The sequence below is a fragment of the Gossypium hirsutum genome, chromosome D06 (genome assembly GCF_007990345.1).
Source record: "Gossypium hirsutum isolate 1008001.06 chromosome D06, Gossypium_hirsutum_v2.1, whole genome shotgun sequence".
NCBI lineage: Eukaryota > Viridiplantae > Streptophyta > Magnoliopsida > Malvales > Malvaceae > Gossypium > Gossypium hirsutum.
The window spans coordinates 19,921,464-19,935,724 of NC_053442.1; the positions used below are offsets into that span (position 1 = coordinate 19,921,464).

Sequence of the window (14,261 nt, forward strand, 5' to 3'; positions counted from 1 at the left end):
GAGATAAAGGTCTATGTGAGATAGCTGAAGAAAGGCATTTGTTGGAGAAGCTTGATCTTTGCCAGTGCCCCTACGTTTCAAACAATAGGTTTATTGCCATCGTTGCCAACTGCCGTAATTTGACTGTGTTGAGCATCAAATCTTGCCTAAAGATTGGTAATGAGGGCCTCCAAGCTATCAAAAAGCTTTGCCCCAAGCTGCAATCCATCTCTATCAATGATTGCCCACTTATTGGGGATCATGGAGTTTCACGCATGTTGTCTTCAGCATCTTTCGTCTTTTCAAAGGTTAAGCTACATGGTTTGAGCATAGCGATTTTTTCTCTTGCTGTGATCGGGCACTATGGCAAGTTTGTGACTAATCTAATGCTGAGTGGTCTACAAAATGTGAGCAATAATGGATTTTAGGTGATGGGTAATGCTTAGGGTTTGCAAAAGTTGCTATCTTTTACAATTGCTTCTTGCTGAGGGGTAACTAACATAAGTCTTGAAGCCATCGAAAAGGAATGCGTTAACCTAAAGCAGATGTGCCTTCGCAAGTGTTGCTTCGTTTCTGGTGATGGATTGGTGGCTTTTGCCAAGTTTGTTGGTTCTCTTGAGTGCTTGCAGTTGGAGGAGTGCAACAGGGACACTCAATCTAGGGTTACCAGTGTTCTCTCAAACCAGAATCCTTGTTGTCCTTAACCCTATTAATCAAAATTGAATAGATTTTCTAACCATAAACTAACACTATTAATCAATTTTTGAATCAAATTTTAACCTAACACCCTATTTCTAATTTTCTTTTCTTCTCTTTAATCACAATCAATTTGTGTTTTTTTACCCTAAACCAACCCACTTATTTAGATTTTTTCCCTAGACCCATTAAAGTTTGACCCTTTGACTGCTTCACCAACGTGGTAAGTTAACCGGCCACATTAGCTAGTTAACTTACCACGTCAACGGTCCCGTTAAGACAGTAACGGAAAATATTAATAAGTGATTGATTTGTCACCTTTTGATAACGTTAATGACTATTTTGTTATTTTTTGAAAGTTGAGTGATTGAATTGAAACATGAGTGACTATTTTATTAGCTACTCTAAAGTTAAGTGACTGTTGGTGTAATTTACCCTAAATTAAATCAATAGTCAAATATTTGAATACGGTATTTAGTAAATGTAAAAATATTTTAAAAATAGAAAATAAGTGAATAATATGTTATCAAATTTTGTTTCCGAAAACGTTTTCCTCAATATAAATATTATCAAAATTTACAAAAAGGAAATTGAATATGAAAATTTATAAAAAGTAAATTGAATATCCGAATAAGCATGTAATCTTATAAAGTCTAACCAATCATCTTAAACACAACTCGAATACGAACCGATCTCACGTAATCCTGACCGTTTTCTATCTTCCCTTCGTCTTCTTCAACTCCTAATAAAGCGCTCTCTTTTTATTTTTTTCATCTTTTACTTCATCTCTCTGCGAAAAGACCACTTTCTCTCTTTCTCTCTCTACAAACCATTTTGTTGTTGTTGCAGAGCGTTAGAGAGAAATAAGTTATAGGGTTTTCAATTTTATTTTTCCTTTTATAAATTTTTTAAGTTTTTGGAGAGAAATCGAGATTTATAGAGGGTAATTGTGAAAAGAAAATTCATTTTTCATGGTGGTTTCGACGGTTATTGTATTGCTGTGTTTCCAAATCGAGGAATTTACTCTAGAGCCGAATCTTAACCTCCCATTCTAATGACTTTCAGCAGTAGTAAATGGCTCGATTTCACTTCCGTTTTCTCCATTTCTTCGTCTTCCTCTTCGATGCCGCCTACGTCTCAGCTTCTCGTTCGAGTTTCGAATCGGATTTTTCGATAATTGATTCCGATTCCGAGGGTCTATTGTTTCATCGTGATTACTCTCCTCCGGCGCCTCCTCCGCCGCCGCCTCACGCGCCGTCGGTCTCTTGTACTGATGACCTCGGCGGGGTAGGTTCTCTGGATTCAACGTGTCAAATTGTGGCCGATTTGAACCTTACTCGTGACGTATATATACAGGGAAAGGGTAATTTCTACATCCTTCCTGGAGTTAGATTCCATTGCCCCATTTTGGGCTGTTCAATAACCGTGAATATCAGCGGGAACTTTTCCTTAGGCGAGAATTCGACCGTAGTAACTGGTACTTTCCAGCTCGCGGCTTATAACGCTAGTTTTTTCGATGGCTCGGCCGTGAACACTACGGGATGGGCGGGGGACCCGCCGCCACAGACGAGTGGGACGCCTCAGGGAGTGGAGGGAGCGGGCGGAGGTCATGGGGGCCGCGGCGCTTGTTGCTTGGTGGATGATAGGAAGCTACCGGAGGATATCTGGGGCGGTGATGCTTATTCATGGTCATCATTGCAGGAGCCGTGCAGTTATGGGAGTAAGGGAGGGACAACGAGTAAGGAGGTGGATTATGGAGGGGGAGGTGGTGGCTGGGTAAAAATGGAGATTAAAGAGTTGTTGGAGGTGAATGGGAGCTTGTTGGCTGAAGGGGGCGATGGAGGGACTAAAGGAGGTGGTGGATCAGGTGGTAGCATCTATATTAAATCCCATAAAATGTAATGTTTCTCTTGTTTATTTTGTCTCTTTCTTTTAGTGTTGTTTGTTTTATTTAGTTTTAGAAGTTTGTGTTTATCTTGTTTTCTTCGTTTGGTAAGTAAAAAACAGAAATGTAGGGAATAAAGACAAGAAATGATTACCCAATAGCGCTAATTTGATACTTAAGCGGCTTTTTATGTAGCCCAGCTAAGGTGTTAACTGTAAACTATTAATTCTTACATGTTAATCGCTTATTGAAAGCACCGAATTTCTTTGTGTTTAAGATCAAGAATATCGAATAATAACTATGAAAGTTCAATTAGGCTCGTAACAGGCCTTTGTGATATATGATAAAATGGACTTACTTGATGAAACTTCTTAAGGCTCTACAACTTATCCTATCATGCGTACGAGTCAGAGTGCTGGATATTGATGAAACACACCTTGCGTCTACTGTTAGTTGTTTTTAAACAATGTTTTGCTTAACTGAACGTATTGCATGCTATACATTTCTAATATCTAGCAAGGCAGATATGAATAATTTTGGATTTGGAAATGGACTTTAAATTTAGTTAATGTGGAGACTGGAGCGCTTGAAGCTCTCTCCCTTATGTACTCATTAGGCCACCTGGCCTGCTATTTTGCTTTAGTGGCTGCAATTCTGGAAATGATTTTCTTTGCATTTGGCTTTAATTACCTCTCTCTCTTAGATTTGCAACTACGGGTTACATGTCATTATATTTCCTGCCATAATTAGGGTTTGATGCCAAAGTATCTGATGTTCTGTGAAGAGCAGGACTGGAAGTGGCAGGATAAGTGCTTGTGGAGGTGATGGTTTTGGTGGTGGGGGTGGTGGAAGAGTTTCAGTCGATATCTTCAGCAGGCATGATGAACCGAAAATATATGTGCATGGTAAACTTTTTTCCTTTTTCTCTCATCTTATTTTATAATTGACCATAGGAAGAGCTCAGTGTGTATAAGGATTAAGAAATTAACATATTATTTTTTTATGTAGAGTTTTATGATTATTTAATTACTTTCTAGTTGCTAAAAGAAGAGACAAATTTCACATGACCAAGAAGCAAAAGATTGGTTAGATTTTTTTAGTGCAGTTTAAGGCAACTTTTGATGATTATATTGTTTTGAGCTATAGGGATGCCTTTTGAAGTTGAAATAAATGAATAACTTCCATGGTAAATGAACTATTGTTGGATGATAAGCTTGGAAATGGCTTTACCTTTGAGAGCTTTCTGATTTCATTATTTAAGATTGTGTTTGCTGTTTATTTTCTGTTCCCACTTAGTACATTTTTGGTAATTGCTTAATCAATTGATTACTATCTTTCAGGAGGAACTAGTCGTGGCTGCCCTGAGAATGCTGGTGCGGCTGGAACCCTTTATGATGCTGTCCCCCGAAGCCTCACTGTTAACAATAATAATTTGTCAACAGATACGGATACTCTTCTTCTAGAGTTTCCTTATCAGCCACTTTGGACTAATGTCTATATTCAAAATCGTGCCAGAGCCTCTGTTCCGTTGCTTTGGAGTCGTGTTCAGGTTTGAGAATTTAAAGTTTTTGTTGTTGTAACAAGATACTAAGCAATGTCAATATCGCCCGGCACTCATGATTATTGGTTTGTATGCTTCAAAGTGGCTTCTTCTGTTTTATTTTCTTTTTTATTCAGCAAAGCTAACAGTAAATTGAGTATACACCTGTAATATTTGAACACCTCTCTTTAAGTTTTCTCCCCCTTTTTTGGTATGGCTACTATTTCTGGACCTCCTGTATTACATCTTTTATGATTATGCTTGTAAAATTAGGTTTGGTATGAGGAACCTAATTCTAGTGTTTGCTCCCTATATAGGTGCAAGGGCAGATAAGTCTTCTGAGCGGGGGGATGTTGAGCTTTGGGCTAGCACATTATGCATCTTCAGAGTTTGAACTATTGGCAGAAGAACTGTTAATGAGTGATTCTATAATCGAGGTGACTGATGCATTTTTTTTGGTCTTAAATGATGAAATCTCATTCTTTTTTGTATCATTATGTGATGCAATATTCTCCATATATACTATTCAGTTGTCTTCTAAAAGTCTTAGCATTGTCACATTGCTACGTTGTTTACTTGTTTACATTTTAAAAAACAGATACCTTTCTTGAAGTTGCTGATTTTATTTTAATTGATGTTTTACCCTTCTGTTCCATCTTCTATACCATATATTTCCTCTTCATATGACACATTTTAATGTTTTTAACGAGTCTTTGTAAGTTCTGAAATATCCTTATAGAAGCAGCCAGATGATTTGTAGTGACAGTATTATACATAAGCTATCTCAGCTGCTTTTTACTTGTTTCTGCTTTATTTGACCATTTCTATCTCAGTTTTCTTTTTCCCCCATTTATATTATGTTTCTGATACTTTCTAATCTCTCTTTTTGACTCGTATCAGGTCTATGGGGCTTTACGCATGACTGTGAAAATATTCTTGATGTGGAATTCCAAAATGGTAATAGATGGTGGCGAAGACACAACTGTTGCAACTTCATGGCTTGAGGCTAGTAATTTAGTTGTTCTCAAGGTGTTTAATCCACTTCCTTGCTATTTATGTTGCATGTTTCTCAGAATGTAATCATTCTTGACAACTTCCCTTTACCTTGCCCAGGAATCATCAGTAGTACATTCAAATGCAAATCTGGGAGTACATGGACAAGGTTTATTGAATTTATCTGGACCTGGAGATACGATTCAGGCGCAACGTCTAGTCCTGTCTCTGTTTTACAGTATTCATGTGAGTTATTATTTTATTGTGATAATTCTTTTGTTGTTTTTGATTCAAAACTTCTTAAATTTTGTTTGCCTGTTAATTTCTGATTGTATATTCTGGGAACATTTCAAATTGGAGGCTAAGCTGTATAACTGGTTAAACTTCTAACTGTTTGAACAACAGTTTTGGGTAATAAGGATATTACTCTAGTTTCTGTTTGTAGCTTATTAAGTTTTACTTATCTTTCTAAACTTGCCTTCTTTTGTGATCCCTCTGCTCCTTCAGTTTTACTAAGAATGATGATTTATTTTTTGCTTCCATGTGATTTACCATGTCAAGCACAGTATATATTTTTTTTATGGAAGCCTCTTTGAATGGAAGTATGAATTTGACTGTTGGGTTTTTTTCCCATTACATGGAGGATAAATCAATGCAAATTTTTCTCTTGATTTTTGTTGCTTCCATATTCAAACTGATGGATTAGACGTCAGCTATCAAAATAAAGCAACGTATATTTTTTCTCATGTTTCTTAGTTCTGTGATTTTCCTTGCCTCCATGTTGATATTGGTGGATAGGCATCATGACTATTGAAATGATGGTTAAACAGAAAGGTGTTTCTCATGGACATGGCCACATGTATGGTATAAATACTTGTGAATGCCATTTGTTAGTTGTTTTGAGTCCTTGCTGCGGGATTTAATACTCTAGGCTGGGAGAGTGTCTTTGTTGTCTTGTACAATTAATGAATTAATAATATCTGTTTTGCATGAAGGTTGGACCTGGATCTGTTTTACGTGGTCCCCTGGAGACTGCATCATCTGATGCTGTGTAAGTTCTGGTTTTGTTTCCTTCACCCTTGTATTGTAGCTTTGTATCCTTATTTTGTTTCACTGTTCCTTTTTCTGCGTTTGGCAGTACACCAAGGCTTTATTGTGAGCTCCAAGATTGCCCCACTGAACTACTTCATCCACCTGAAGATTGCAATGTGAATTCGTCTCTGCCTTTTACTCTCCAGGTGTTTAGTTAATATAGTCTTGCAGTATGAACTGAGAAATATGCTTGCTTCTGTTTATTTAACTGTTTCATTAGTTTATTTTTTAGATATGCCGAGTTGAGGACATCACTGTCGAAGGTCTTATTAAGGGATCCGTTGTTCATTTCCATTGGGCGAGAACCATATCTGTGCAGTCTTCTGGAGTAATTAGTGCATCTGGGACGGGTATGTTTATCCATTTTGTTTAGGTTATATTTTATTCAAATTCTCATAATATATCTACAAACATGTATGTGCATGTAGCAAATCAACTCCACATGAAGATGGTATTTTACAACCTTTTTAGCGACTCTTATTGTCTTCAAGAAAAATAAAGATGAGTCAGAAACTTGTTAAAAGTCATTTCTGGATGGACTTCTTTTTGTTATTGTACAGGATGTGTAGGCGGTGCTGGTAGAGGAAATTTTTTAGACAATGGTATTGGCAGCGGCGGCGGCCATGGTGGTAAAGGGGGGCTTGCATGTTATAATGGTAGTTGTGTTGAGGGTGGTATTTCGTATGGGAATTCAGAGTTGCCCTGTGAACTTGGTAGTGGAAGTGGAAATGAGAGCTCAGCTGATTCATCTGCAGGCGGTGGTGTTATAGGTAAGGGTTTTGGGTTTTTTTTGTGGGCATGTATTTATGGCTCTATTTTTTGCATTTAGTAAGGTTGTCTGAGTACCGTTTAACTTCGTTGTCTGTCTCCTCTGAAATGTTTATATGAATAGGTGAAATTTTACTGATCATGCTGTGGGCAGTTAGAACTTTAGTGCAACCAGTCGGTTGATTTGCAGTTACTGACATATGAACTCTTCCATCTCCTAGGATTTGAGTATTTTAATTATTTAGCTTATAATTTGCATTACAAAATGTTGAAAAGGTTTAATTCCTTTTGTATGTCAAAAAAGGAGCATATCTGAGTTGTTGTATGGTCTTTTAGGTAGGATGGGAAGGGGGAAGTAAAAAGTTTTAATAATGTTTGAGCTACAAACTAGAAAATATTATATATCTCAACCATTAGATTAAAAAAAAAATCATCCTTCTTTCCATCTTCCCTACCACAGATAGCCTTAGTGAATAGCTACTGGTTTTATTAAGTTTGTCTTAAATTTTTATGAGATGTTATGCCTGGACAGTGATGGGTTCCATGGAGCATCCATTGCCAAGTTTGTCTGTTGAGGGTGCTGTGAGGGCTGATGGAGAAAGTTTTGAAGAAACTGTCTGGCAACAAGAGTATTCTCTTTCTAATGGTTCAAGCATAGCTCCTGGGGGTGGCTCTGGTGGTACTGTACTTCTGTTTCTGCAGAAGTTGACTCTTGGCAAATCTGCTAGTCTTTCCAGTGTTGGAGGCTATGGTAGTTCCAAAGGTGGTGGAGGAGGAGGGGGTGGAAGGATTCATTTTCACTGGTCAGACATTCCCACTGGAGATGTTTACCAGCCAATTGCTAGTGTGAAGGGAAACATCTATGCTAGGTTTGTTTCCAATGCAGTTTCTTTTTCTGAATGCTAGGTTACTATTGGTCCTAATCATTTGATACATTTCTGCGTCCATGATATATTTGGCAATCAATACTACAGGTGGTTTGTGTCCATAAAATGATATTCTATGATAGCTGCTAACAAGCTTTTCAACCTAGAATTTGTCTCATTCTCTGACTATCGAGTAGCGTCTTCCTTTTTGTTCAATTGACGGCATTAGTTGATATAGAAATTAATCCCATAAAAAGAGGAATATTAAAATTAATCAGAAGCATGACCATTTATTAACATGAAGTGTCCATTCCTAAATATTATTTCAATGGGGAATGTTTTATGGATATGTTAGAAATTCAATGGTTTTATATGGAGTTACTGTTATGCAACTCACTGAATTTATATGCTTTGATTTATATCGTTTAAGAGTGTTGTAGAATGAGGCATTAATCTGCAAGTATAATCGTATAAGATTTGCTTTCGGACTTGGGTGGCGGGCTTAAATGGTTATGCTGTAATGCTTAATCTCATTTTGGTGCTATGAATCAAATGCTGTTACGTAATTGAACTTGAGGTTTTGGTTGCATTAGTTAGTATTTGATCCCTATATTTTGTCATTAAATTGAAGCACCTAGCTGGAGCTTTGTCTTGATGGAATGGTTTCGATAAAAAAAAAATTGTATCAAACAAGCTCTCTGTTGCAACTTACAACCAGCATAGTCACCGCTTGCCAAAATGGACTTCCTTCTACTTTATATTTGTGACTTAATGCTTGCCGTAGACGCTTGTTTATGAAGTTTATCCTCTTGGTATCATGGTGATGTTCTGATCGTCTTGTACAGGGGAGGATTAGGCAGAGACCAGAGTGGTGGTGGAGAAAATGGAACTGTGACTGGTAAAACTTGTCCAAAGGGGCTGTATGGGACATTTTGTGCAGTAAGTTGGCAAATCTGTTGCATTTTGAAAATTTTCAGATTCTTTTCATTTGATGTGGAATTTGGTTGGTTTTTATCTTTAACACTTGGAACTTTAAAATATTTAACCACCAAATTAACATTCTACATTGAACTGCTTACGCTTTTGAAGGTTAAGGATTAAAAAATCTATCCAATCCAATTGTCAGCTTATAGGCCCATGGAATATGAATGCATTTTTTGGATGAAGTTACTTTATTCTGATAATGTTGTCCACTTGTTCAAATTGGTTGTAGCAAGTCTACCATCTCTTTCTACTAGCATGCAGAAATCTCTTTTAGCTGTTCAAGTTAACTTTCTGTTTCTCCAGGAATGTCCTGTTGGTACTTACAAGAATGTTAGTGGATCTGATAGTTCTCTCTGTCGTCCTTGCCCTGCTTCACAGCTTCCCCACCGTGCTGTTTATGTTTATGTTCGAGGTACATTTCATTGTTGTCAGTATCAAGCTAGATTATATTCAAGTGATGCACTGCTCTTATACATGCTGTTGTTGGATTTGTTTTTGTCATGACTGGTTTTTCTTCTGGTTTTATGTCCTATTTAGCATAAATTAAGTTCAATTTTTTCCTTCATTATGGTAATTCTATATTCAAAACCTCCTCCTTCCTTCACAGGTGGTGTTGCTGAAACCCCTTGCCCTTTTGAATGCATTTCGGACAGATATCACATGCCACACTGTTTTACAGCTCTCGAACAGTTAATCTACACATTTGGGGGACCTTGGTTATTTGGTTTTTTACTTCTAGGTCTTCTCATCCTCTTAGCACTGGTGCTTAGTGTTGCACGAATGAAATTTGTTGGTGTTGATGAGTTACCTGGCCCAGCTCCTACTCAGCATGGCTCTCAGAGAGATCATTCTTTCCCATTCCTGGAGTCATTGAATGAGGTTGTATAGAAGTTTTCTATGTTCAGTTTTATTATTCTTTCATAGTTCTTGGCCTTATATGCTCTGATATTTTTATTCTTTATATTTACCCCTTGTTTAGTATACTGATTCCCTTGTCCGTTTGCCCATTCCTCCCTTTGGTTTACTTTAATTTTTCCCTTTTTTCCCTTACAGGTCTTAGAAACAAACAGAGTTGAAGAGTCACAGAGCCATGTCCACAGAATGTATTTCATGGGCCCTAATACTTTCAGCGAACCTTGGCATCTGCCCCACACTCCTCCAGAAGAAATAAAAGAGATTGTGTGAGTATATTGCTGAGTTTTCTGTTGAATTGCTTCTCATACAGCAGCATGTGATCTTTGATTGTGCTGTGTACTGGATTTTATTAATATTTTTAATCATCATTGTTGCATATTGATTTTATTTCCTTGATCTTGCAGATATGAGGGTGCATACAATACATTCGTGGATGAGATCAATGCAATTGCTGCTTACCAGTGGTGGGAAGGTGCAATTTACACCATTCTTTCCATTCTTGCTTATCCCCTTGCTTTGTCATGGCAGCAATGGCGCCGAAGAATGAGATTGCAACGACTACGTGAGTTTGTACGATCAGAATATGATCATGCCTGCTTACGTTCGTGCCGTTCACGGGCTCTCTATGAGGGGCTTAAGGTTTCTTTATTTGCTTCTACTCTTCATTTCATTTGTTTACTATTATGCTTCGTTTTACTTGGTTTGCTTAGAGCTATCTTTGCTTCTTCTCTTATTGTCGTCTTTTGTAAACCAATGACATAGACATGTCTGTGGACTCGGACAGATGCCTTTTATGCTCTGAACTCTCTAGTGTAATTGTAAAACATTTGAGGCTCTTGTTATTATGTGTATAATTTGGAATGGCAGAGTAAAATTTCCCATTAATCATATCATCCTGAAGTTCTCATACTTGTGGAGATTTTAAGTTTCTACATTTGAGGCTCTTGTTGTTATGTGTTTAATTTGGAATGGCAGAGTAAAATTCTTCCCATTAATCATACCATCCTGAAGTTATCATTAATTCTGGAGATTTTAAGTTTCCTGTTCAACTTGTTGGTTTTGTTTATAAATAAAAAAGAAACTAAATTAAAGGAGTAATGTTACATTACTCCTTTAATACATGGTTAGATGGATGCTATATTCTTGGAGGTGAAAATGCCAACTCTAAGACCGAAGCATATCATCAGTAGAGATAGTGCTATATCTGGCAATATAGATGCTTGAGTCCAGAAAAAAAGAAAAGAGAACTGGTCTTTCTGTTTTAACCTTTTTTGGATTTATGCGTAAGTCCTATATTTACTGGTTTGAACAGTTATTTTAATCTTGATACAAGTGCTATTAAAGCCTATATCTTGGCTGTAGCTTTAAATTGAAATTGTGGCATTCTGTCACTGTAGGTCTCTGCAACTACTGATTTAATGCTGGCTTATGTGGACTTCTTCCTTGGTGGAGACGAAAAGAGAACAGACCTTCCTCCTCGCCTCCCTCAGAGATTTCCTATGGCTATAATATTTGGAGGTGATGGAAGCTATATGGCTCCATTTTCCCTTCAGATTGATAATGTTCTTACCAGTCTTATGAGTCAGGTTAGTTCTATATTTTACTCATGTACTTTGTGCAAGTATTTTTCATCTTCCAAACTTTAGTTATAATGAAGTTCTGTTAATTGTTATACCTCTTACAGCTGGTGGCCCCTACTACTTGGTATCGGCTGGTGGCAGGTTTGAATGCACAATTACGCCTGGTTCGTCGCGGACGTCTGAGAGCAACATTTCAGCCTGTTCTTCGATGGCTTGAAATGCATGCTAATCCTGCTTTGAGAATCCATGGTGTACGCATTGATCTTGCCTGGTCACAGGCTACACCTGGGAATTATCGCCAGTATGGACTTTTGGTGTATTCTGTTGAAGAGGAAAATGAACCTATATGCTTGGGAAATACCAATGGTGGAGTCAAAACTGAGACTTTTTCACGGTAATAATACATGTTTATGTTATGTGTCATTATATGTCCGAACTTACACATGTAATTGGTACCGAAGTCAGGTTGGCCTATTTGAGCAGTTACTGAGTGAATAAATAGAAATTCATCCCAGTGCAAGAGTAGGATGAGTATTAGGCTGATGCCCTCGGAACTAAAGTTGAAAGAGTAATTGTGTTTGTATTCTCTCATGGAAAGAAACTTTGAACTGTTGAAGTTTATTATGTATATGCATGTGATAGAATCATTTGATGCTTGACTATATGGTACTTAACTTGGTTATTTATTCTATTTACTTCAGTGTGAAGACCACTGACATGCCAAATGAATCTGGTTCTCCAAGAGAAGATGTGCCTTTAACCCAAGGTCACCGGAGCAGCGAAGGTTTTGCAAGGCGGAAAAGGAGTTACAGAGGACTTATAGATGCTAACAGCTTACAAAAGCTTGAAGAGAAGAGAGATATATTTTACCTTCTCTCTTTCATACTCCATAACACTAAACCTGGTGGTCACCAGGTAGCTCACATGAATTTAAAGATTATATTAGTTGTTTCTTGTAATTTATCTACAAATTTAAATCTTTCACCTAACACCTTGTCTATGATTGCAGGATCTTGTTGGTTTAGTCATATCAATGCTACTTTTAGGAGATTTTAGCTTAGTGTTGCTTACCTTCCTACAGTTGTATTCAATTTCATTGGTGGATGTCTTTCTAGTTTTGTTTATTTTACCTCTGGGGATTCTTCTTCCGTTTCCTGCTGGTATAAATGCTTTATTCAGTCATGGACCAAGGCGATCCGCAGGTTTGGCACGTTTTTACGCCTTGTGGAACTTAACATCCTTGATTAATGTTGTAAGTTCCTGGAACTTTGATCTTCATTTCACTTGTTAACATCGTTTTGATCTTATTTTTCTACAATTCCTATGAGGAAGAATAGCTGGTAATGAATTTGTGTTATCTGGTCTTGGTAATGAAATTGTGTTGTCTGGTTTTGATTAATTTGCTCATCTCAATGGTTAATCAAATCTAATATTTTATTTTAAATTGTCTTTGGGAGGTAGGATTTAAAAGGACATGGTGACTGGAATGATATTTCCTAGGTAAAAATGGAATGTTGGTAGGCTGTACCTACGAATGAGGGACCTGGTCAAGGGGGAGATATAAATAAGTATAGAGGAAGATACAATTTATATTCCTTCAATTTTATAAAACCCTTAAATCACACATTTTTCTCGCTCTTATCAATGATTATTTGATGGCAAGAGGAGTTATTTTCCTCTTCCCCTCCAAATTTCTTATCCTTTTGTATTCCGAGTTGCTTCAAGTGCAAGTTAAAAGTAGTGAACTGTCTTTTGCTTGAACCAATATCTGGATGGTAATCATCATCTCATGTTTACGCCAGGGTGTTGCATTCCTTTGTGGGTATGTTCACTATCACCATCAGCTGTCATCAAGCAAAATGATCCCGAATCTTCAGCCGTGGAATATTAACATGTTAGTAAAAGTCGATGCCTTAGGTTTTGGATTTACCATTCTTTGGTTCTAACATGAGATGGTTTTGGATGCAGGGATGAAAGCGAATGGTGGATTTTCCCGGTTGGACTGGTAATGTGTAAGCTTTTCCAATCACAACTTATAAACTGGCATATAGCGAATCTAGAGATACAAGACCGCTCATTGTATAGTAATGATTTTGAGCTATTTTGGCAGTCATAAAGCACCGTTGCTAAAAGACATATATAGACTTACGCATTAACAAGGTTCTTTCTTTTGCTTTTTACTGTTTTTGTATGCAACTTGGTTAACAAGTCCAGTTCTTGACAAAGTAGAAATAGAAACAGAGGGTTAAAAACAAGTGCGACTAGAATGGCATTTATTTGTTGTAAGTTCTCAAAATTTCTTTTACATATTAATTTTTGGGAGTTGCAATGTAAATAAAAAGAATTGGGGGTTATTATACTAATGGTTTTAGAGAATCCATTTGTATATTTCATTTGGTGCTGTAAGTTTTGTTCTTTGCCTTTCTATGGATGCAAGCATTGTTGTAATGTTTTAAAATTTTCATTCTTCTGCTCTCCAGTCGGGTGAGCCCTCGATCATCATTTTGGGCTTAAAATAGACGCTACTACTGCTTCCCTGTTTACAACATGTCAAAAGTTAAAGAAAAGCACGAATTTTGCTTCTTGTTGGGAACAAATATTCAAGGTTTAACGTAACTCAACTCCAGAATATGATATGGTCAAGTTGTCCTGATATAAAAGACTGCTATCTATCAATCTTTGAAGCTTGACAACTCAACACAACTTCAAAAATTATTGTGGGTTTATTTTGAAAATAATTTCTAATCACCATTATTAAATATATTTATTTATTTAGTTTAAATATCTTTTTTATTTATCATAAATTACTATTATGACACTTGCATGTTGTTTTACTTTTTTTTTTTTCAATTTAACGCCACAGTTTTTAAATTTGTATATTATTTAAAAACAAAGAGAATATTATTGCCAATTACAAGTAACAATAATTAAAAATTAAGCACATAAATTTAAATCTAATGCAT

At 36.8% G+C, this 14,261-nt stretch overlaps 1 protein-coding gene across 1 annotated transcript; it reads left to right on the forward strand.

Moving 5' to 3' along the window:
- The first annotated feature begins 1,446 nt into the window (after positions 1-1,446).
- Positions 1,447-13,661, forward strand: LOC107901504 (uncharacterized). The gene is made up of 22 exons (XM_041095753.1): positions 1,447-2,573; positions 3,350-3,465; positions 3,901-4,109; positions 4,418-4,537; positions 5,001-5,129; positions 5,214-5,339; positions 6,089-6,144; positions 6,232-6,331; positions 6,418-6,535; positions 6,746-6,955; positions 7,486-7,822; positions 8,665-8,758; positions 9,107-9,215; positions 9,411-9,682; positions 9,857-9,984; positions 10,123-10,357; positions 11,116-11,304; positions 11,403-11,692; positions 12,000-12,213; positions 12,308-12,550; positions 13,101-13,192; positions 13,267-13,661. The coding sequence occupies exons 1-22, from the start codon at positions 1,750-1,752 to the stop codon at positions 13,412-13,414; spliced, it is 4,359 nt and encodes a 1,452-aa protein (XP_040951687.1). The 5' UTR covers positions 1,447-1,749; the 3' UTR covers positions 13,415-13,661.
- Positions 13,662-14,261: the final 600 nt, after the last annotated feature.